General features: G+C 39.5%; 1 protein-coding gene across 1 annotated transcript in view; it reads right to left on the reverse strand.

Annotated features, from left to right (window-relative positions):
- The window catches only part of scara5 (scavenger receptor class A, member 5 (putative)), a 66119-nt gene that overhangs the window by 17943 nt on the left and 24943 nt on the right, over nt 1–23233 (reverse strand). Inside the window, exons 4-9 of the mRNA XM_054618862.1 lie at nt 14051–14250; nt 13642–13820; nt 13379–13505; nt 13034–13202; nt 6876–6956; nt 3671–3778 (exon numbers count right to left, since the gene is read on the reverse strand). Of these exons, the coding sequence (XP_054474837.1) occupies nt 3671–3778; nt 6876–6956; nt 13034–13202; nt 13379–13505; nt 13642–13820; nt 14051–14250 (864 nt within the window). The remainder of the gene's footprint in view (nt 1–3670; nt 3779–6875; nt 6957–13033; nt 13203–13378; nt 13506–13641; nt 13821–14050; nt 14251–23233) is intronic.

The raw sequence follows: 23233 nt of genomic DNA on the forward strand, positions 1-23233 counted from the left end.
GGCGAGGTGGCACTCTGTCCCATGTGTTACTGAATGTGTGTGTCCATGTCTGAGTAGTGTATCTAACACCACACCCTCCCTTTGACAGGCCTCAGCTGTCAGTGTTACCTCCATCGTGACCACATCCTTAACAACTAAATAACAGGAAAAAACCAAACACTGGTAAGCTACTTCTAAGCCAAAAAAGACAACAGATACATTTGATTTAAAACTGCACAATTAAAGTTGCATGCTGGTGGTGATAAATGGCAACTATGAGTAAATGTGTGACAATTAAGCTATTAAAGCTTTACTAATTAACAATTTTAGCCACGTTAGCAGCTGTGTGGATGGAAAAGTTAGTCTGTTAGTCCACCAATTTGTCTCAACAACTATTGGATGCATTTCGATAAAATTTTGTATATACATTCATGGTGCCCAGAGGGTGAATCCTAATGACTTTTAGGCACCTCTGACTTTTCCTCTAGCGTGACCATCAGGTTTAAATTTCAATAAGTCCATGGATATCATAAATACCTACAAAAATAATGTTGTTCCCATCAGCTTCAGTTGTACTTTGTGCTCAGTGCCAATTAACAAATGCTGGCATATTAACAAGCTACACATTAGTTCTATGGTATTGAAATTGTTGCTAGCACGCTCGTAGACTCTTTGTCTTGTTAATATTAACAATAAATACAATTTCTTTGTGTTGGTTTTTCAGCTGGCAAAATAACTATATTGTTTAGTCTCAGCACTCAAACCAGTTTAATTTCCAGCTGTATTAGGCAGCTGTTTACAGTGAAAGAGCTCTGATAATCCCACTGTTCTTTAAACATTTTGCATTTTTCCCCCCAAGAAGTGAGTGGAGACCAAAACAGAGCTAAAATGCAATCGAATATTGGATCTATATTCATCAGGTTGCCCAAAAATCTCCAAACCACGACATGAAAATATTTCTGGGCTGTGTGTCTGCCAGCTTGTTGTGGAGTTTTACACCCCCACTGGCCAGGAGAATAATCATCCATCTTTCAAAACCAAGGAATGACGTACAATATTTTGGCAAACTTGTTCAACTCAGCTGATCTGTGGCGCTTTACAACCAAAGAAAAAGCCAACACCTAATGCACTCTCTGCTCAGTCTATTCACCATTCATCTATAAAAAGAAAGCATGAAGCTTCCCACTGCTGTTTTAACAAGCTTTCAGTATCCACAGCTGAGCAACTGCCTTCCACTGAGGCCCTGTTCACTACAGAAAGTCTACAAACTCTTCACCCTTCGCTGCTTTGTTAAACCCACAACCAGACCCCAGATGGGTGGAAGCACAGACAGACATTGTTGTAAACTGCCAGAGTGTAGATGGCTAAACATCCGCAAAGAACCTTGTTTTCTTCATCTTCTCTCCATTTTTCTTGAAAATTATTAATTTGTGTGGTGTTTTTGAATCTTTACATAATTAACTTGTCAACCAAACAATGTCGCCAGTACCAGAGCCTTCTGCTTCTCTTTTCATGTTTGCTCAGCCATGATGGCTTTTGCTGCCAGAGTTAACCTTTTCACTCCAAACAAATCAGAGGCCTGTTACACTGAATTAAAACATGAAAGCTATGATTAACAACAAAACGACATTTCCTGACGCTTATTTTTTCATTTCACTGATCAAAACAAACAGCATAGACAAGTGACAATCACTTGCGAAATATGAGATTTCAATAATTTTAGATCTGTATGTAAGCAGTGCTGAAACAGGCCCCTGATGAATGAGGTCTGTAAAATCATTAATTTTATCTGAGAGCTAGTCTATATTTTATTAAATCTATAATTACTTTTTAGTGCACTAATTTGTTTTTTTTTTACAATTTGTTGTCCAATAATGTTTCATAATTTCCTCCACTTAAGACTTTAAAAGCACTTGTCTTTAACACGTATTTGAAGCCCGCTGCATAGCTGTGCACCTACATACATAGTTTGGGCGGAACAGTTATAGCAGCAAAAGGCACATTTTTCCTTCTAAAATGGGTGTTGAGCCACGTGCTCACAAAAAAGACAACAAATCAGCCTGGTCCAAGGTTTTGAGAGCTACTGGCAAAGATAGGGAGAGTGGGACTCAAACAGTGGACACTTCAGTCAAATTCAACTCTGATCAGCAACAGCTGTTGGCAAACACACACAACCACATACTATATATATATATATATGTACATATGTACATACACAATGCCATGATTACACAAAAACGACTACAGTGCCTTATCGTATTTGTCATTGCTGTTTTTTCTGCAACAGCACTCTGTATGTGTCTGAGTGTGTTTTTGTTATTGTTGGCTCTGTCCAGCTGGTGATGCCAGCGTGGAAACATTGACACCCTGGTAGTTTATGTATATATAGACCTGTGTGGTTAAATGGATAAATGGATGGATCAGTGGATGGAAGAAAAGGGAAGAGAGAGAAACTCAAATTGTAGCATGAGGTCATTGAGTTATTGTGTGTTCAAAATATTTTTAATTCCAAAAGTTGGCATTTAATATTGATGTCTACTTAGAAAATCTGGACGCTCATGTCCAAAAAATATATATTTATAGTGTGCAATCGAAATCTACTGGAAATAGGGAATGGTGAAGAATTTCCTGATTTTCTCTCACAATACATATTAGTATGTTCAGCTGTTTTGCTTGGCTATTAAATGCTCCTTATGGAATGTGTTTCATGTATAAGAATGTTTGCCTTACTTGAACTCTTAAAGAGGCATCAGGTTCGCTGAATACCCTTAACTATGTCATGAAAATAAAATCAGCTTTCCATTTCACTCCTTATTTACTCCTTTTTGACTGGTGTATAAGTCCTTCGTGTTATTTGAAATAATCTTAGGCCTGTTAGACACTTGTCTATATGGATAATTTGAATGCCAATATAGCAACTAATATATGTGATTCAGCTATGTTTGATGAAGACACAGTAGTGTTGAAACATTTGTACCAAATTAAGTCAAATAGCATGCTCAAAATACCTTTTTCATTTTGAATGTTTATGATGCTCAGAAAAATATATTTATTGTTTTATGTTTATTTTGTAATGATTATATTTGTTAAGATATTTTCTTGCATTGACTCTTTTGAAACAAATGATATGATAAACAGACACCTGTTTCTGTTGAATAAATAAAGGAAGATATGGATAGTTAAGCAATAATAACTTCCACAGCAAAACAAAAAAAGGAACCAAGGGCCACCTGTTAGTGATGGACAATGTGAAAGTCTTGTTGTGCTGAAGACTTCCAAGTGAGGAATCTTTCTACACTGGCAGAAAGAAAGTCAACATCTCAAGCAGCCCTCTGAAGAGTCTAAAATGATTTGAGCTGTGGACGTGTCGACAAGATTCAGGCTTTTTCTACGGACTTGTGAATGATAAACTGTTGGATGAGTGAGTATGTGACTTCAATGAGATTACTACTGTTACCCCATGAAGTAAACAGCATTGTGATTATTATATTATTTTATGATTCTAATGTTTAGTCGGTGCTGTATGTTCTTGTGCTTCAAAATGTTTTCTGGTTGAACATTCTTGGCCTTGACCTCAATGCATCAAGACTTAAATTAACAAAAAACATCTGTTATTTGCTTATATAGAGAAGATAAGCTATAATTAAAGACTATAAAATGTATTGATTAATATGAGAAATAAAGGCCATACCTCTGGGACCAGCAGGTCCAACGTCTCCTTTTTCTCCCTGAAAACCGTTGACCCCGACAGACCCTTTGATTCCCTGGTTGCCCTGGATCCCCTTTTCGCCTGTGAACCCTGAAACACAAACAGATGATTGATTACCATCTAATAGTAAAACTGTTTTGGTCACATCCTTCATCAGACTCTCCATCAGCTATGACACGATTCAAAGTTCCTTAACTATTGTGTCCTTTAACTGCTTTAAGGGAAATCATGCAAAGTGTATTTAATACATTTTTGTTCAGTGCAGAGACGATAAGATTTGAATTCACGAGATTCAAGTTAAGATTAAAGTAAACACCTTTTAATAAGCATTTAAAGATGACAGCATCCAATCTAATCTAATCCATGAACTAGAGGTGCTGCTGTGGTGCTAAATCCGAAATCAATATAACAACGACTTTTTCTTCATTAATAACTTTTCAGGTTAAATTTAATGTGAAAATCATTGCAAATCCCACTGTATACAATGGCAATTTGAAAAAAAAGTTACATTTCTAATACGCCTTACTGCTTCCTGTCCCCACTCCCTGCCCTGACTTAATGTAAAGGAGATACACTTCTTCCACCATCTGCTAACGCTTCAAATCTCTGAATGCTTGCCTATGTTCTTTTGTTACATAAAACAATCCAATGGAGATTTTCTGCAAAGTCCTTCCCTGTGGCAAACAATGAGAACTTCTGTTGACGGTAAGCACACTGAAATGTCTTGAAATCAATGTGGTAATGAGTTATTGATTGCACCGTTGAAGCATAAAGCAAAATCTTGACGCTGTACACCGATATGCTCTGATTACATTGTTGTGACTACCCAGCAATCTGAATGACATAATTACACTGAATATATTAGAGACAGAGACACAAAATAAACTGATGATGGATGAGGTCATGTCTCCCTCCTTAGTAAAACCTCCCTGGGAAAATGCCATCAATTATTCTCTTGAAGGAGAGCAATGTGTTGTGCAGGAAAGTTCAACAAGATCATTCAACAAGTCCAAAAGGATTCTAAGAGATTAGATGTGATGACAGATTATCTAAACTTTAATTGTAATGGAGTAACAGAAGTACATGTGCTGCATTTGAAACAGATTAAGTAACCCTGTTAATAGTAGGCCAATAGGCACATTTTTCATCATCAAACTACCACCTAAAATTGAATCCCAACATTGTTCAGGCTGAGAAAAATATATGGAGCCTTACTAGCCTTGAATAGTGTATTATAAAATTGACTAGTTCACAGGTCCACAAGTAATTGTAAAAAGGTCCACTTGATTCATTAAACCAGAGAACTCCCTGGGCAGCATTAATGTTAAACGTAGTCTTATTGGGTAAGGCAGTATCTGAAACTGTAAATAAGAAGTGGAGGTAATCACAGGGACGTCACCCATTGGATGGTAGACTAGAGTTTGAAGCCTTGAGTTTGGCATTTTTGCCATCGCCATCATGCTTTTTTAAACCAAAGGTGATACTAAAGGGTGGAGCTAAGTACAACAAGGGTAATACATTGTTAAGGAATTAAAATGCTAAAATTAACTTTCATAAAAAGAAAATCCACTGTGAAAAGGTTAAAGTTGTAAGATTAAAACGCAACTCCCAGACCGGACAACACCATGGTAGTGACCTGTCAATAGCAAGATAGCTCCACCCTAAAACATACTCTTCTTTATGTCTATTTTACTCTAAATGGGACCATAATTTACGAAATGAACATCATGCTGTTTTGAAGAAGAAGCAATTGAGACCATAAACTCATGTTTACAATGGTCACTGAGGTAATAAATTGAGTAAGCTGTAGGGTCTTTTTCTTATTGACCTCTATACAATTGTACTTCTTATCGCAACAAGAAAGAATGCAAGTTTAAGACACTTCTGCATTGGCTTCACTTATTAGAGGTTGCAGCCTGTTCTAATATACCAGGGGATCCCATAGGACTCATCATCAGTTTTGACCGCATGCTTCACAACTATCATAGATGAAAAATACGTTTTTGTTTTTGGGTTTCCCCAAATTAGTTTAAGAATATTTTTACAATTATCGGACACATTAAAAGAAAAATAGCTCTGAACCTGTCCCAAAAATGGGCTTACTTGTAGCCCATATTTGGTGAACCCTGCAGAGATTGGCCATCATCATTGAGACTTTTGATTGAAACTCGCCATCCCTAGTAGATTACTGCTCTCGTTGATTTACTCCTTCCCTACAGTTAGATTTTATTTACTTTTTTTACACTATTTCCTGGAACTTTAGCAGTGGTGGGGGGTTTTGCATTCAGCAGGAAGATAATGCTTCTTGGAAACGTGAGAGCTGCAGTTCATCGCCAAGGGAATGTGTATAGGACGATGACAGGGGAGGAGCTGAGTTGATGATTCAAGAGGTAACCAGCTGGAAAGGGTCCCAAAAACATCTGGTACACACTGTTGTTGATTGTACCTTACAGTATATATCTATCTTCCATGGTTCCTAGGTGCCAGTTCTTTCTGGATGAGGTTTCAGGTTGTGGTTTTTGGTGGAATTACCTATGAGACAAAGATAGATGACCCGTCCCACTGGCCACATCCACACCCTGTCTGAAAATAAAATCCCCATCCAAACTCTGGGGTTTTGTTTTCTTAAGCGGATTCATATGACCTTTTTTATTCTCTGTGCTCCCTGCATTATTAATACAACTGAATTTAATTACAAAAGCAGAGGTCACAACTCCAGCCAAAGTCTGTTTTGTGTAAAAGGAAGCAACACAGTCACCTTTCATGCCCCTCAAACCTAAATCCTTTCGCGTTAAAAAGGCATTATTTGACACTTGTGAAATTCCTGATCTTTCCTGTCTTACGGTTATTACAAAGATTTAAGTGAATGCTTTCAAAGCTGTACTTTCAGAGCAATTTAATTCAATTAAGTATTGAGGCAGACAGGAAACGATGCGAGAGACAAAGGGGTAAGACACGCAACAAAGGTTGACGCTGTGGTTATGGTATGCTCCTTATTCGTTCAGGCCACCAGAACCTCCCGCCGTCTTTCATATTTAACGGACAAATATGTGAGTGGTATCGATCGTGTCCTCTAACTCTGCTAGAAACAAAGTATTTCCAAAAATCTCAAACCACTCCTTGATAAGGTCTTCAGCCATTTGTATGCAATTTAAAAACTGAGGAATGGTAGTCTGGTAGTACCCACCTCGCAAGCCTGTCAACCCAGGAGCCCCGGGGGGCCCCAGTGGTCCAGTATCACCCCTCTCTCCCTTTGGCCCCGGAGGTCCTGCAGAAATAAACAAAATGACTAAAATGATGCTCACAATTGTTGACATAATGATTTGGTGATACCAGCAAGCAATGAAAATACTCATACAAAATGTGTCATCGATAGTTTTCCAGTGAACTGCACTATGGCTGCACATATATGTTTTTAAACAATTTACTTGAAATAATAACCCACAACTTTTCCATGAAAATATATATCATTTTTTTACTTTATTGTTTTTCACCTGGAGAGAAATACAAGCACTAGAGGGTTTGTAAGCAATTTTTAAAAAAAAAGGTAGAAATACAAGAGACACGCAGTCCACACTGAGTGTCTTTATTACACTTTATAACAGAATTTTGGCTCGCTTATCAAAGGTGTGCCAAAATCAAGGGAGGCAGGACTCGAGTAGATTATCACTAGAAAAGGGAACATAGAGAATATATAATGATTATACTAATGTCAGGAATCCCCAGTCCTATTCATCATTTATCATGATAGCTATGAACACACACTCACACACACCACACACACACACACACACACACACACACACACACACACACACACACACACACACACACACACACACACACACACACACACACACACACACACACACACACACACACACACACACACACACACACACACACAAGCCAAAATGTAGGCCAAACTGGGTCTTACAACTGGTTTTAGGATTCTCTCCAAAAAGTTTGTTTTACTTGGAGAGAGTGAGTGAAAAAAGCCAAACAGTGAGTGAACGAGGGTGAGAGAGAAACACACATACAGAGAGAAAGACAGAGAGAGAGAGAGGCCTGGCCACAATGGGAGCCACATGTTTTACAAGGTGGACCACGACACAGCTTGTGGGAATGCTTAAAAATTCAGGGCTTGTTATTGTCCAGGGGTTCTGATCCTTCAGAGCCTCTGATGTTCTTCATTTGCAAGTTTCTGATGCCTAGAAACTGGTGACCTGCTTTGAGATATAGATCTGCCTGCTGCCTCCTCGAGCAGCTACACAACTGGACACACTTAACTGGTGACCGCAGGTCATGAGCCTGTGAAAAGGTAAAATGACTGGGTGTCTACTAGCGCATCCATGTGTGTGTTTTTGTATTTATATCCTTGAGTAGAAAAACAATTGGCATTGATTGTTAAAAAATATATTTTTAGAAAAAACCCTAAACCTTACCTGCTTCCATTGTTTCTGAAACAATGGAAACTCTGCAGAGACCATCTTCCTATTGAGATCCTTTATGCAGGTTTGAGCCGAGGACCTGACCTGACCCGAGTTAACCTTTGCAGTTTTTTGTCAGTTCTAGGGCAGACTTAATCTGCAACAGATATTGGACTTCTGCACACTTTTCACAGTACCCAGTGGACTCATGAATGTTCAGCAGTCAACACTATATCACGAACAACAGATGTTGCAGTTTAAGTCAGTTGCGTCAGTCAAAACGGCAAATTACTGAGTAAGAATGGCTTAAATGTGTGTGTTTGTACTTGTTACTTTAAGAAAGATGCATTTTTGCAAGGAGTCAGCCTTTCTGGCTATTGTTTTTATGATATTATTTTTAATGGGTTTAGCCAAAATCAATGAATTCGAGAATAAAGGCCATTCCATACATACGTTTCATCGTGGGGGAACATATATTTGTAGTCATCTAATAGATATTTCACTGGATAAGTGAATACTTTGACACGCTGGGGTAGCTTGATGAAGAGTCAAGGGTTCACAAAAGTCAGTAGGATTCCTCTTCTGGGGGCTGTGAACTAAATTTCATGGCAATCCATCCAATAGGTGTTGAGAGTTTGGATACGATTTGGTCAGGTCATATAACATCCACTACAGAGTCTGTGGGTCATTGAGATTCCTGATCCTGTTCACAGGAATAAATAGATTAAATCTTAACAGATAAACCCCAAAGTTCATGTTCAACAGAAGTGAAAGAAAGCTTGATTCACTACTGATAATTTAACCTATTTCAAACAGATTCAACACATCAAATCATCTGCTTTTTAAAGTTATATATGTTAGTTTCTGCATGACTCAACTTTGGTGCAGTTCACCCTGGTGGTCCTGGAGAAATTATGTCCTTGTTAATAGTTTGTTTTAGTAAAGCTTCACATTATTAATCTCCTGGCTCTCAGAGTCCTATGGGTTCGTTCAGCTGCCAGTGTTTCAACAATAACAAGCCCAGCGGCCCCTTCAGGATCAGCCTGAAAACATCTGACAGCACTGAGGCCAAGACTACAACGCAAGTGAGGAGTTAAGGCGCCTCCATCCAACATCCAGTCTGTGCTACATCTATTGCAGGGTGGAGCAGCAGAGCAGTGAGCTTTTCTTTTTTTGGCGACAGACGGTCTCAGCAGAGACCACAACAAGCTGTGATTGGACAACATGTATCTTAAATGTATAGGGAGATAAGGAGCTTGTTGCAAAATCCATCACGGTGATGAATAACACAAGGCATTATCAGGGTTTCCGTTGAGGATACAGATATTTTACAAAGATCAGATGGACAAAACAGATACTGTTACAAAGAGACAATATATAAGAAGATATTTATTTACCTATTTACCCTTAGAGACATTTTAAGTTATAATTTTCTAAGGACAGTAAGATATTGTATATTGGATTAGAACTTCTCCTAGTTGCCTGCAAATAAAACCCAATGGTTAACAACTGGTAGAAAAAGGAACCTCCCGGTCTGTGCAATGGATGGACATAGTAAGAGATAATGTGTTGGAAAACTAAGATTTCATTGAGGAATAAAGGAAGGCCTTTTCCAGAAAATGTGTGAAATGAATCACCTTCACTGCAAGGACAAGATTAAGGCTGTTTTGCCCATTTTTTGTAACATGCATTAAATTGTTACAAATAAATAGCAACAAAAAAACTAAAATAATGGGTGTAGACCAGCCTCAACTGAGCTAAGTGACTCATCACTAGCAAAGCAAATGTGCCACTCAAAATGTTCATTAATGGTCATCAGACGCACGGAGGGCCATAAACGTTTGCAGACCTAAGCGACTTGTAACATATGACTAACTCAGCAAAAACTCAGTTTTCAGCAACAACACATCATCCATCCAAATTGGTTCACGTCAGCACTGCTGTATTAAAACCATGTGATATTGTGAACTGGATTTCAATAACACTTGCTTATGAAGTTGTGACATCTTCTGGCAAAACAAAACCCATCAAGTAATTATATAACTCTGTGTAGACTCATATGATAGATCTGATTTCAAATTTAGGTCCCTATAACAATAAACTTTAAGCCCCCCTGGGAACTCGGCTAAATAAGCAACACTCAAAGCACAGGTTTGGAAGTTTAAAGCAGCTTGAATAGATCTTTTTTTATAATAATAGTGTAATGTTATAGTTGCAATGTCTAAGAGGTTGCTCATGGTAATTAACCTACAGAGAATGATCACCTGAATTGTAGCTTCCCTCGGCTTTACTGAGTTTTATTCACATTTGTTTATCTGTCTTTTACTGTTTTGATTAACTCTTGTTAATGCACGGTAGTCCAAAATATGCTGTTTTCATAGTAACTCTTGGCTATGCAAGATTTGTATCCTTACCATGGGAGCAAAAGATCAAAAAGGGACTAACAAAGGACCTATTTCTTGTTGGTCTTACATAACAGCGTGTGGGCCAATTCATAAACTTCATCAAATAACTCCAAACACGAATAGACGTAACTCAAATGCATGTGAATACACAATTTCTCCCACTCTCTGTCTAACCCCTACTCAAATAACTGTTTTTGGAGCCAAAGAGGAATAACTAAAAGTCAGTGCTCAGCTTTAATCTCTAATCTTAAAGACCAAAAATCATGCCAGAAATCTTGGTGAAGGCATGAACTGAGAAACAACAATCTCACACAAGATCCATTTAGTAGGTATTCTGGAGCTTTCAATCATATTGCATGATTTACCTCAGCAGAGAGTTTGCCCACATGTAAACGTAAACGTGAAAACTTCATTTTTTCTGACTTTTCTTGAGATTGAGAGTCCATTCGTGACCTTGACATTCAGTTACTGTTCTGGGGCTTACGATTATATCACACAATCTTCCTCAGCCAAATTTGCCGCCCTTAAAAGGTACCCTATGTTTTTTTTTTTGTGTTACTCATCAAGATGTATTGTGTGTATCCTTGAGGTCTAACATATTTTTTTCAGTAGTTTGAATGCAACATGGTTTACATCCATGTTTACATGCCCCCGGTTGTTCGCCTGTCTCTGTGCCAGTTTGTCTAAGTCCTCTGTGTCAAGCGTTCCAGCGATTTCTTTGTTTTCATGTTCCTATTTTTTGGTGATCTCTGACTGTTTTTCCTGTTATATCCTGTGTCCCAAACCTGTTGTGATAAGTAAAGACTGTTTTTATACATCTTATCCTGCTGTCTGGGTTGTGCGTTTGAGTCCTGTGTTCTCCTGTGGTTCCATGTGTCGTAACGCGTCTTCTTCTGACACTCCAGATGTTGCCTTTAAACAATAAATACATTCTGAAGAACAAGTGTCTAAACCGTTTATCTATCTATAACTCAAACCCTAAAATACTGGCATTGACCTTTGAAGGTCCATATATTCAGTCACTGTTAAGTCACTAATTGAGAATAACCTCATACAATATAATAAAATGCAATACAATATTTAAGTTATAAACAAAATAGCCTGATAAATTTTCCTCTAGTGTGCGAATGTCACTGTAAATAATACCATGTTGCACAATAATTTACCACCTGGAGAGGTGAAAGACTCCAGGCAACATTTTAAAACAGCTTCTCATGTGTCTTTATCATTAATACAACATGTGTGGCATCAACATCACCGCGTGAGTCACAGAGGAATTAAAGGCAGATGAACTGAATAAGAAGAAAAAGGAGGAGAGGACGGAGAAAAGGAGGCACGATAAGGGAACACAACAGAGAAGTATAAACATGGCTAAGGTGCCTGCAAGCCAACAACAAACAAATGGGCTTCAGAGCAAAAACTAATGACAGAGCTGAGTGGTTGAGTTTTCACTCTTGACATACTGTAGAGTCTAAATTTAACCCACAATTGTTTCCAGGCTCAGGAGAAACGGCATCCCACCCACATGTAAAGCAAAAGCGAGATCATGGGTCTTGTTCGGTTTGAGCTGCCATCAATCAGCTCGGGCCGCGTCCCCTGCCAGCATTACATCATAGCATACCTATTCTGATTTTAACAGGCCAGGGAACTCATTTTGTGCCCTGGCAGCTAGAGTCGTACCACGTCGGGACTAATCAGATCCGAACAGATTGGAGGAAGAACATTCAGAGTTGCTCAATACCCCAAGGTAGTAATCCCACGATGTAAAATCATGTTAGCATGCTACGGTCACTTGCATCCAATCACGACGCAAACATAAATTGGCGCAGACCCACATTGTTAAATATTTTTTGGGAGCACAAAGGAGCGATTAATTACATTAAGAGTTTACATTCTCAAGTTCTGACTTATTCCTACTCTTGTTAGTTGCAAACAAAAACATGTAGATGTCTAGTTTTAATAATTTCACTAAATGAAATGAATATTCTTTCTCCTTAATAAAGGTATTTAGAACATGTGCATGTTATCCATGAAATCCATTTTTTTGTCTATTGTTTTCATGTTTTTTAATGTATACAATTCCTCTTTTCTGCCGCAATGAGCAAAACAACGACAATATTTTGATGAAAGTCTTGTCATTACTGAGATCTTTGACCTCCACTGAATCTGATTTTAGGTACTTATCTCAATATATGTTCATATTTCAGTTTGCAACTCAATTTAGCCCAGTTTAAACTTGGAGATCTTGACGTCTTTTGACCTGCACATCCCATAATCAGTGCTTACTGGACAAGGGCACTAAAGCTTTACAGAAATGCACTTAGGGGGAACATTTTGGCCATACAGAGGGACACTTGAACTTCTCAAGAGCTTTTCTGGTGTCACCCTTGGGCCAAAATGAAGGATTGAATTGTCCCCTTTAGTTGTCCCCTTTCCTGGTTTGATAAACGTTTTAAAAAGGGGCTCTTTTGCACTCAGGGCAGCAATCTGACCATTTTTTCTTTGCTGACCTTCAAACATGGTGATGTTCTTCAAGGCCAGGGAGTGCTCCCAGTCCTTCAGGCGGAGGTCCTCTGTGATTGTGTTGAGGATTTCCATCTCGTTCCTCAGCTGAGCCTCCGTGTGGATGTGGGTCACCCATAAACTGCTGGTGTCCTCTGTTATGTTGCTGATCTGGATCTGATCAGCAGGAGTACAGGCAGAGGGATTGTTAACAGCTGCAGTAGTTTGTCACTTTGCTGCGGTCAGATTTCTGAGTTATTATGTACTACTGTATTTTATAAATGTTAACTTTGAGCTTTCAACATGACATCACATTGAATTTATAGGACATTTTTTTGAAAACTGTAATAAACCTGCAAGTCTTGTATCTTCAGGTGGTGAACACTGATGTCATTGCTGAAGGTGTGATTGACAGCTCCTACTGTCCAATTGACCTCGTCCAGTTTCTCTCTCAGGCTGCTCACCTGTCCTGAGGTTTCCCTAACAGATAAAACAACAGAAACAAATAGAACTTTATTCCTTATTATTAAATGTATTATATTATACAGATACTCTGTTGTGATGGAATAACACCTCCATGCTTTGAAACAATTTATTTTGTAAAATAAATGTGTACCTGAACAGGAGGTCCTGGTCATGGAGCCAGGTGGAGGCTCGGGACACCTCCGCAATCAAGCCCGTCAGGTTCCTGCCCGTGGAGCTGCTTAGGGAGGACAACCTGTCGTCCAGCTGCACCAGGTAGCCCTCTGACTGAAGGGAGTGAGCCTGGATGCTCCTCATCTCCAACTCCAGGCCCTGTGGGTGAAATAACTTAAAACTATCAAAGTAATTCATCAAAAGTGACATTTATAAAGATAATAACTAACTTAAAAATCACAGTGAGACAACATTGATTTGTAAAGATCTATCCTTTACTGTCACTGAATGCTCCATCATCATCAACCTTTACTCATGAACACCTGCCAGGTATAAAACCCTGCTTTGTAGAAGCTCTTGTTTTGCTTTTCTTCAGTCTTCTGTGGTACCTTGATGAGGATCTCCAGCCTCTGCAGCCAGTCGCTGTGGTTCTGGAAGAGATTCTCCAGTTTCCAGATGTTCTCCAGCAGGTCGTTCTGAGTGGACCCCTCGTCCTGGGTCGGAGGGAGCAGCCGAGAGCGCTCAGACATCCGGGTCACGTTCTCCATCAGTACCTCCTGCCACTTAGAAGACACCTGGGAACGGGAGACTGGGGAGGAACAGAGAAAGAGAGAGTCAGAGATTTGTTCTTAGTGTTGATTCACTGATCCCTCAGTCCCCAAATCGAGTATCATTTACTATCAATCACTACCGTCAGCTTGGACCCAGCCAGAACTTTAATACAGTGCAGATGTTGACTAAGTTGCTTGTTCTCATTTAGATTGTCAATTATTGCTAATTGTAGTGTGAGTTGGCGCACTGTGAGGTTCTCTGTGTTTACTGACGGCATATTGTGGAAATTCTGTCTTCATTTTGACTGATGTTTAAGTTGGCCTCTTCATGTTGATGTTTGTCCAATATTTGCAGAAGAGAAAAAATCAGCCTAGAGTGTTTTTCTATACAAGATATGATGTATAGATTCCCAGTGAAGTAACTACGATAAGTAAATTTACTCAAGAGCTACTTAAGTACATTTCTGAGGTACTTTTATAGCAATTTATACCTACTCCATAGGGAAATATTGGTAATTTCACTCTACTAATTTATCTGACAACTATACCATAGTTACTTTAGAAAAGATAAAGATACTTGTTAAATACATCACACTGTTGAAGATTAAAAGTATAACAATGTTTTATCTTGTGACCCCTAAGAGGATGCCCAACCAGAACAAACTTTTACTTGAATAGGAGTATTTTTACATGTAGAACTGCTACTTTTACTTAAGTAAAGGGTCTGAGTACTAATTTCTTTGTTGACTTTTCCTATCCATTAAATGACAAAAAGTTGCAGTTTGGTTTTGTCTCTAATTATGACATCATCTACTTGTTATAATGTGTAATAAGCTCATTTAACCTTGAATATACATTCAATTAGAGGGACTTTTTGATGATGAGTTGTAAACACACAAATCTGAAAGAAACAGAAATAAAAAGGAAGAGGGACAACATGTTTTCCTTTAAGAGTTTGAGGAGAGTTTTGGGACAACATTATCTGTATTACGCACTTGTTTATTTAGCTGTTACGTCACGTTTCCCAACAGTTAACACATGGCCGATGTAGCTTTCTTGTCTTGGTTTTGGCTGTGGCATAAGGCCACTTCTTCTTTTCCTTTTTTCTCTGTTCTCCACCGTGCCTAATGAGAAAAAGCTCCTCGGTTTCATGTTATGTTGAGAGCAAGTTGCGTGGTAACGGCTCGATAGCCCGGGAGATATTTTGAAACCAGATCCTCAGCGTTACGCCATGACGACATCCTCTCTGCAGGACAGCAGGGACCAATGTGTGCAAAATTCCTCAAATGATGAAAAAAGGGGAATAACTTGGGAAATGAGGGGAAGCAAATAATTCCCATCACATATGCTACATGCTCTTTGACACGGTAATTCCCCTAACAGTCCCATATCACACAGTCTCTGATCTGTGTGTGTGTGGCTTTATGTACTAGAATCAAGACCAAGAAACGTGTGCATGACCTCAGAGCAAAGAACAGTGCTGCAAAACCACCGTGATGCAAACAAACAGTCTCAATTCCCGCTCATTATGTGTGTTAGGTTTATTCCTAATGACCTGAAAAACTAAATAAGCCTCTACAAATAAATCTATATCTATAAATCTCTACACTACACAGAGTGCTTAATTGCTAAATGATGGTCTGTCAGCAGTGGTGAACACACGCAAATTATAGATCAACCAGAATCTGGTATGGAGTTTCTCAGCAGTACTGGTGCTTCGGAATGAAGAAGAAACGAAGAACATATAGCAGAACAATGTTATTCTAAATAACTTTTAAATTGCTCCTCTCAGCTCCTGAATTTGCATTTTTCACAGTCACTTGACCGTAATGCTGTATGGTTGATCCTACTTTTTTGTTCCTTTTGTGACAATTGAGCAAAACTGTCAAAGTATCTGAGCTTGATTACATCATATATTTGCACTGAATCGTTAACCAAACACAATAAACCTACTCATGGTGGCATTCTTAATGGCACTTGGGCACTGCAGTAGTTACCTGAAATATATCATACAAGCAGGCACCTAGCTAATCGCAATTACTGCAAGTGTGTGTAATAAGGCAAATTCTTACGCCCCGTTTCAGACTTTATCAGCCCGACCCGGAAACCTTAGGGTGTGTCATCCGGATCAAAGGGTGTCATGATGACATTTTATTGTGTTATCCCGTGTAGTATACTGTACTTCTAGGACACCACAAAACCTCCGAACAGAAAGAATAACGTATTTGGTTTTTTTTGTTCCCTCATATCCATGACATTGACCAATAGGAGCGCGGAGCGCTCTTGGTGGCACATCCGTAAACATGGCGAAGTTGATGCTGTGAGGAGGTATTGGGCAACAGACAAAACATCGCAATTGTTTTTTCTGCTTTTCCGAACACTAGACAGCCAGCATCATACACACTGAAATTGATGTTTAATTCTTGCTCCTGGAAGTCGATTCCTAGCACCTCCTTCCCGATGACATCACAGGGGTCGTGAAAGATGGTAATTTTTGTCATGTCTTTCCGAGTCACTAATGGTCTAAAGATCTAATCTGACATAGTGGCCATCGTAACAGACGAAATGTTGTGTTGTCTGAGCCCGGCATAAGAAGATCAGAAAGGTTGAGAAGAAGAAGAAAGATGAAATCAAGAAAGACAAAGATGAATAGAAGATGAGGGCGACAGCATCACTTTGAGTTTCTAAAACCCTTTCTTAATGAACAAAACATCGTGGTAAGCATGAAATCTGGTCTTTTAAATTAAGTTTATGAAACACTTTGGAAAGTAGTTTTCCCTACAGCGACAAAACCTAAGAGGATACCACATTTCTGTTAGATACTTTTGTAAAGATACTTAAAAAGTTACAGATGGAGCGGCGGCACAGAGCTTAGTGTTCATGTAATCCAAGAATGGTTTCCAAATTTTCTGAAATTTGTCAGGGGAACAGCAATGTGTTTTTGTTTCTAATTGAAGGTGCAGAATTACATTTCTTAACCACAAACTATTTGGGGTCTGTAGGTTCTCACAGTTCAGGAGAACTGTGTGCTATTAGAGTGAAGACATGTAAACTTATTATCATATCTTGTTGCCAGAACGCATTTGAACAGCTTTTCCTCTACATGTTTCACTTTGTTTCCTGTGGTTACACCGCCTAAAGGAATTATCAATCAGCATCAGAAATCACTCTCTACTAATTGATGTCTGTTGAACTGCAGCTTTGTTAACATGGAGAGCTCTGCATATACAGTGGGTACGGAAAGTATTCAGACCCCTTTAAATTTTTCACTCTTTGTTTCATTGCGGTTCACAGCCGAGTGTGAAGCGGTCGGGATGAGAGTCAGTACCTCCAAGTCTGAGGCCATGGTTCTCTTCCGGAAAACGGTGGATTGCACCCTCTGGGTTGGGAGTGAGTCACTGCCCCAAGCGAGGGAGTTCAAGTATCTCGGGATCTTATTCACGAGTGAGGGTAAAATGGAGCGGGAGATGGACAGGCGGTTCGGTGCAGCGTCAGCAGTGATGCGGGCGTTGTACCGGACCGTTTTGGTGAAGAAGGAGCTGAGCCGTAAGGCAAAGCTCTCGATTTACCAGTCCATCTACGTTCCAACCCTCACCTATGGTCATGAGCTTTGGGTAGTGACCGAAAGAATGAGATCGCGAATACAAGCGGCCGAAATGAGCTTCCTTCGTAGGGTGGCTGGGCTCAGCCTTAGAGATAGGGTGAGGAGCTCAGACATCCGGAGGGAGCTCGGAGTAGAGCCGCTGCTCCTTCGCGTCGAAAGGGGCCAGCTGAGGTGGCTCGGGCATCTGATCAGGATGCCTCCTGGACGCCTCCCTTTAGAGGTTTTCCAGGCACGTCCAACTGGTAAGAGGCCCCGGGGTAGACCCAGAACACGCTGGAGAGATTATATATCTCGTCTGGCCTGGGAACGCCTCGGGGTTCCCCAGGAGGAGCTGGAAAGTGTTGCTGGGGAGAAGGACGTCTGGAGGACCCTCCTTAGCTTGCTGCCCCCGCGACCCGGCCCCGGATAAGCGGAAGGAAATGGATGGATGGATGGATGGATGTTTCATTGCAGCCATTTGCTAAAATCGAAAAAGTTCATTTTGTTTCGCATTAATGTACACTCAGCAACCCATCTTGACAGAAAAAAACAGAAATGTGGAAATTTTTGCAAATTTATTAAAAAAGAAAAACTGAAATATCACATGGTCATAAGTATTCAGACCCTTTGCTCAGTATTGAGTAGAAGCACCCTTTTGAGCTAGTACAGCCATGAGTCTTCTTGGGAATGATGCAACAAGTTTATCACACCTGGATTTGGGGATCCTCTGCCATTCTTCCTTGCAGATCCTCTCCAGTTCTGTCAGGTTGGATGGTGAACGTTGGTGGACAGCCATTTTCAGGTCTCTCCAGAGATGCTCAATTGGGTTTAGGTCAGGGCTCTGGCTGGGCCAGTCAAGAATGGTCACAGACTTGTTCCGAAGCCACTCCTTTGTTATTTTAGCTGTGTGCTTCGGGTCATTGTCTTGTTGGAAGGTGAACCTTCGGCCCAGTCTGAGGTCCTGAGCACTCTGGAGGAGGTTTTCTTCCAGGATATCTCTGTACTTGGCCGCATTCATCTTTCCTTCAATTGCAACCAGTCGTCCTGTCCCTGCAGCTGAAAAACACCCCCATAGCATGATGCTGCCACCATCATGTTTCACTGTTGGGATTGTATTGGGCAGGTGACGAGCAGTGCCTGGTTTTCTCCACACATACCGCTTAGAATTAACGCCAAAAAGTTCAATCTTGGTCTCATCAGACCAGAGAATCTTATTTCTCATAGTTTGGGAGTCCTCCATGTGTTTTTTGGCAAACTCTATGCGGGCTTTCATATGTCTTGCACTGAGGAGAGGCTTCCGTCGGGCCACTCTGCCATAAAGCCCCGACTGGTGGAGGGCTGCAGTGATAGTTGACTTTGTGGAACTTTCTCCCATCTCCCTACTGCATCTCTGGAGCTCAGCCACAGTGATCTTTGGGTTCTTCTTTACCTCTCTCACCAAGGCTCTTCTCCCACGATTGCTCAGTTTGGCTGGACGGCCAGGTCTAGGAAGAGTTCTGGTCATCCCATACTTCTTCCATTTAAGGATTATGGAGGCCACTGTGCTCTTAGGAACCTTGAGTGCTGCAGAAATTCTTTTGTAACCTTGGCATTACATTACATTACATTACAGTCATTTAGCAGACGCTTTTATCCAAAGCGACTTACAGGAAGTGGCCAGATCTGTGCCTTGCCACAATTCTGTCTCTGAGCTCCTTGGGCAGTTCCTTCGACCTCATGATTCTCATTTGTTCTGACATGCACTGTGAGCTGTAAGGTCTTATATAGACAGGTGTGTGCCTTTCCTAATCAAGTCCAATCAGTTTAATTAAACACAGCTGGACTCCAATGAAGGAGTAGAACCATCTCAAGGAGGATCAGAAGAAATGGACAGCATGTGAGTTAAATATGAGTGTCACAGCAAAGGGTCTGAATACTTATGACCATGTGATATTTCAGTTTTTCTTTTTTAATAAATTTGCAAAAATTTCTACATTTCTGTTTTTTTCTGTCAAGATGGGTTGCTGAGTGTACATTAATGCGAAAAAAATGAACTTTTTTGATTTTAGCAAATGGCTGCAATGAAACAAAGAGTGAAAAATGTAAAGGGGTCTGAATACTTTCCGTACCCACTGTACAATCAACCAAACCACAGAGTTCACTGTCAGGGAACAGAATGGAGATTTAAGGCTTTTCTATTCACATCGTCATTCCCAAAGCGGTTATAATTGAGAGTTTCGGCCATTTGGTGGCAGCAGAAAGAGACATATTAATGCTTTATAAAGTCGCTTTAACATACAGAAAATAAGGAGCAATAGTCATTTTTTCGGGGAAGGTTAAGGATATTTTAATCAATTCAACAAAGTTTAAATGACCAAAATGGACATTTGTTAAATATAAATGTTTAGAGAAGCAGACAAAGTTTCTTGAACTGTAACTCAAGCTGCAGCGGAGTAAAATGTAAAGTTTTATCCAGAATACTTCTTTAAATCATAATCAAAAACTAACATACATGAAATTTATATTAAAAAAAAAACAGTAGGGAGAAGCAATATAACCCAGATAGCTGTAATTGCACTTCTCTTTCAGTCATCAACTCTCATAATGTCAAACTGCTGTTGAGTTACAACAGGAGAGACGAGCTGGTGTTATATGACTTCAGGCAAAGATGATGAGAAAGTGCCTGAAAGAAGATACATATGTCTGACAAATCCATTTCAAACCTCTCAGCTCAGCTCTGTAAGATGGGAAAGTCATTTCAAGTCATTGTTTTTTTCCATTCACCTCCTATTCTTTCCTCTTTATTTCACACACATATGGGCATGGATGTCAGCAATACTAAAAACAGATTAGTCCATAATTCACAGCTTCATGGTCTTTGGATTCTTTTGCGGAGAACATTTGTGAATCAAATGCTTGGAGAGCGGTCCAGCACGACAGCTGGACTTTAGTGTATATTTGAAAAGGATTCAGAACAGTTTGTTCAGTCCTCACATGGTCCTTCTGTGCTAGCAGTGGGTTCATATAATTTGCATCTGCTTGGTTAGCAGTAAACAAACAAAACATTACATAAAAGGACAGTGCAAAAGCTGGCCAAAAGGGGAGGCACCTACTTGATAGGTATGATTATTTTTAAATGAAAAATATACTATAGAGAAGTGATACTAAAGTGCGTAAAAGCGTATATCAAACTAGTTGCCAGAAAGAAATGTTGGCATTTTACTTTTCTGCAAACCACGACTTTTGTTGAATGTTGAGGATTCTGAACCAAAAATACTTTTTATAAATTTGTCAATCATATCACACTTGCAGACACACTCAATGTCACATGCCACAAGTTATATTTAGGCAACATAGCAAACTTTTTGTTCTGTTTCTTGTGTTTATTTTCCTGTGCAGTTCATTCAACCTTAGAAAGATGGGATCTGGATGGCTGTTTTAAGACTCTGTATTTGTCGGATAGTCTCTCTGTAGCTCTTTCACTCATACAAAAACTTATCCCGCTATACTTGTGAGGACTTTCCTTAGACTTAATCTAAATTTGTTAGCTTCTTTACAGTGCATTTAACATAAGCCTCAACCCAATTTAATCTAAAACCAGGTCTAACCATCAAATAAATAACTAAGATTCTGGCACATTTTGGTCACCACTAAGTAATTCTTCTAATTTTCAAATTTTCCCTGCAAAGTCACACACACACACAGCCATGTTTTCATTACTTTTCTGGACATTACATTGACATTCATTCATTTCCTGGAGACTTACCCTAACCATAACCGCTACCAGCCTCATCTTCAGCCTTACTCCAACCTTAACCTAAAACTAACCTTACCCTTACGCTAAACCAAGTCTTCATTTGTCCCCATAAGGAAGGCGAGCCCCCACAGTGTGACTGTGTGAACAGATTTATGTCCCCACAACATGGGCTAAACATGCCCACACACACACTCCAACAGAAAAGCGGTCTGGACAGTGTCATGGTAAGGACAGACAGAGAAGACAGAGGGAAGTCTATCAGAGCCGCATTCCTCTGTGGGCATGGCCAAAGAAAACATGGTGCCTTCATTTATCGGACGGCAGTTAAAAGAGTACCCATAAAATATTTCTTCTCCCGGACATCCACATTTATTTGATGCACATCTATACATTACACACAGATATTATATGACATCTATGTTCACTTTAAAATTATCCACAATAAAAATCAACAAAAATTCTTCACAAAATATTTCAAAAAGTTGTTAATTGAACATTATTGTTTTCTGTTTCTAGGTTTTTGGTTTTCTGATTACTGGGCTTTGGTTCAATGTTTTGGGTCTCCTGATAATAGTTAACATATTTATGTACCATCTTAAGTAATACTTTGTGGGAATCTGCAAGAACAATTTGCCTGCAAGTCTGGTGCAGTAACATTAATAAGCAATGCCTTTGTTACTTACTTAACAAGCTTTCACATTGCCATATTTCTGTGTTGACCGTATATCTTTAAGATGACATTCTCTTTTGTTAATTTCCTTTTGTGTTATGCCTCATAAACTACATGGGCTTGATATTCATCCTGCGTTTCTTTGATGGGATCATTAAGGTTTCTTCTAATTTAGTCATCATTGGTATAAATGTGGTGGGGATCTGTACAGACATTCTTACTGGTTCTCTATTAATTTCAGAAAGGATAGGCGATGGTGAAAGGATTGTTTGTGTACGTAAATAACTACACTCTTAACCCGGTCTGTCCCTCTAAATGAAAGGTCTTTCTTGATCCCTGTGTCGTTTAAAAAATGTTGTACAAGTCAAATGTCCTGCAGTACTCTGCCGCAAGGCCCTTCACCCATGGTTACTAATCTCCCCTTTCAGCTCTCACAGGCTTTTTTTAATAAAGCTACCTCATAGTATGTGTTTACCTGCGTCTGTGTCACAGAAAAGCAGCATCAATTGGCTTTCAAGGGAACCTCATGTGTAAAGACAGGTTTTTTTGTGTAGACAGTTGGCTTGAGAAGCCTACATCAGCAATGATTTCAAATAAATCCAAAATTACAAGAAGAAACCCTCCACAGAAAACTGGAGAGGTAAAGTTCAAATAGCTGTAAGGGCTGGGTTTGGGTGACTTAAATTTAATCATCTACTCATGTCTGTGAGGGTCCAGGACTGCACGTGTGGAACATGTCCATAGAATAGCATGACTATATTCCCTAGATATTAACTTTTTCTATTATCTTCAACAAAATGTTCTCACAAACTATCCCAAAAAAAACCAACTAGCTTTGTAAATTGCACTCACGATCAGTTTTATTTGCATAACTTTGTATTATTAAGTATACAAAGCACATTTTTCTCTGGCTTAAAACATTCACCAAAAACCACCATTAAAAACAGCACCTTCCTCAAACAGACTGTTAATGCATACTCTGCACAAGCAGCATGGCCAAGTATGTAAATGTAAATTATGTTTCTTTGTGGA

Source organism: Anoplopoma fimbria, chromosome 18, assembly GCF_027596085.1.
Source record: "Anoplopoma fimbria isolate UVic2021 breed Golden Eagle Sablefish chromosome 18, Afim_UVic_2022, whole genome shotgun sequence".
In the NCBI taxonomy this organism is placed as follows: Eukaryota; Metazoa; Chordata; class Actinopteri; order Perciformes; family Anoplopomatidae; genus Anoplopoma; species Anoplopoma fimbria.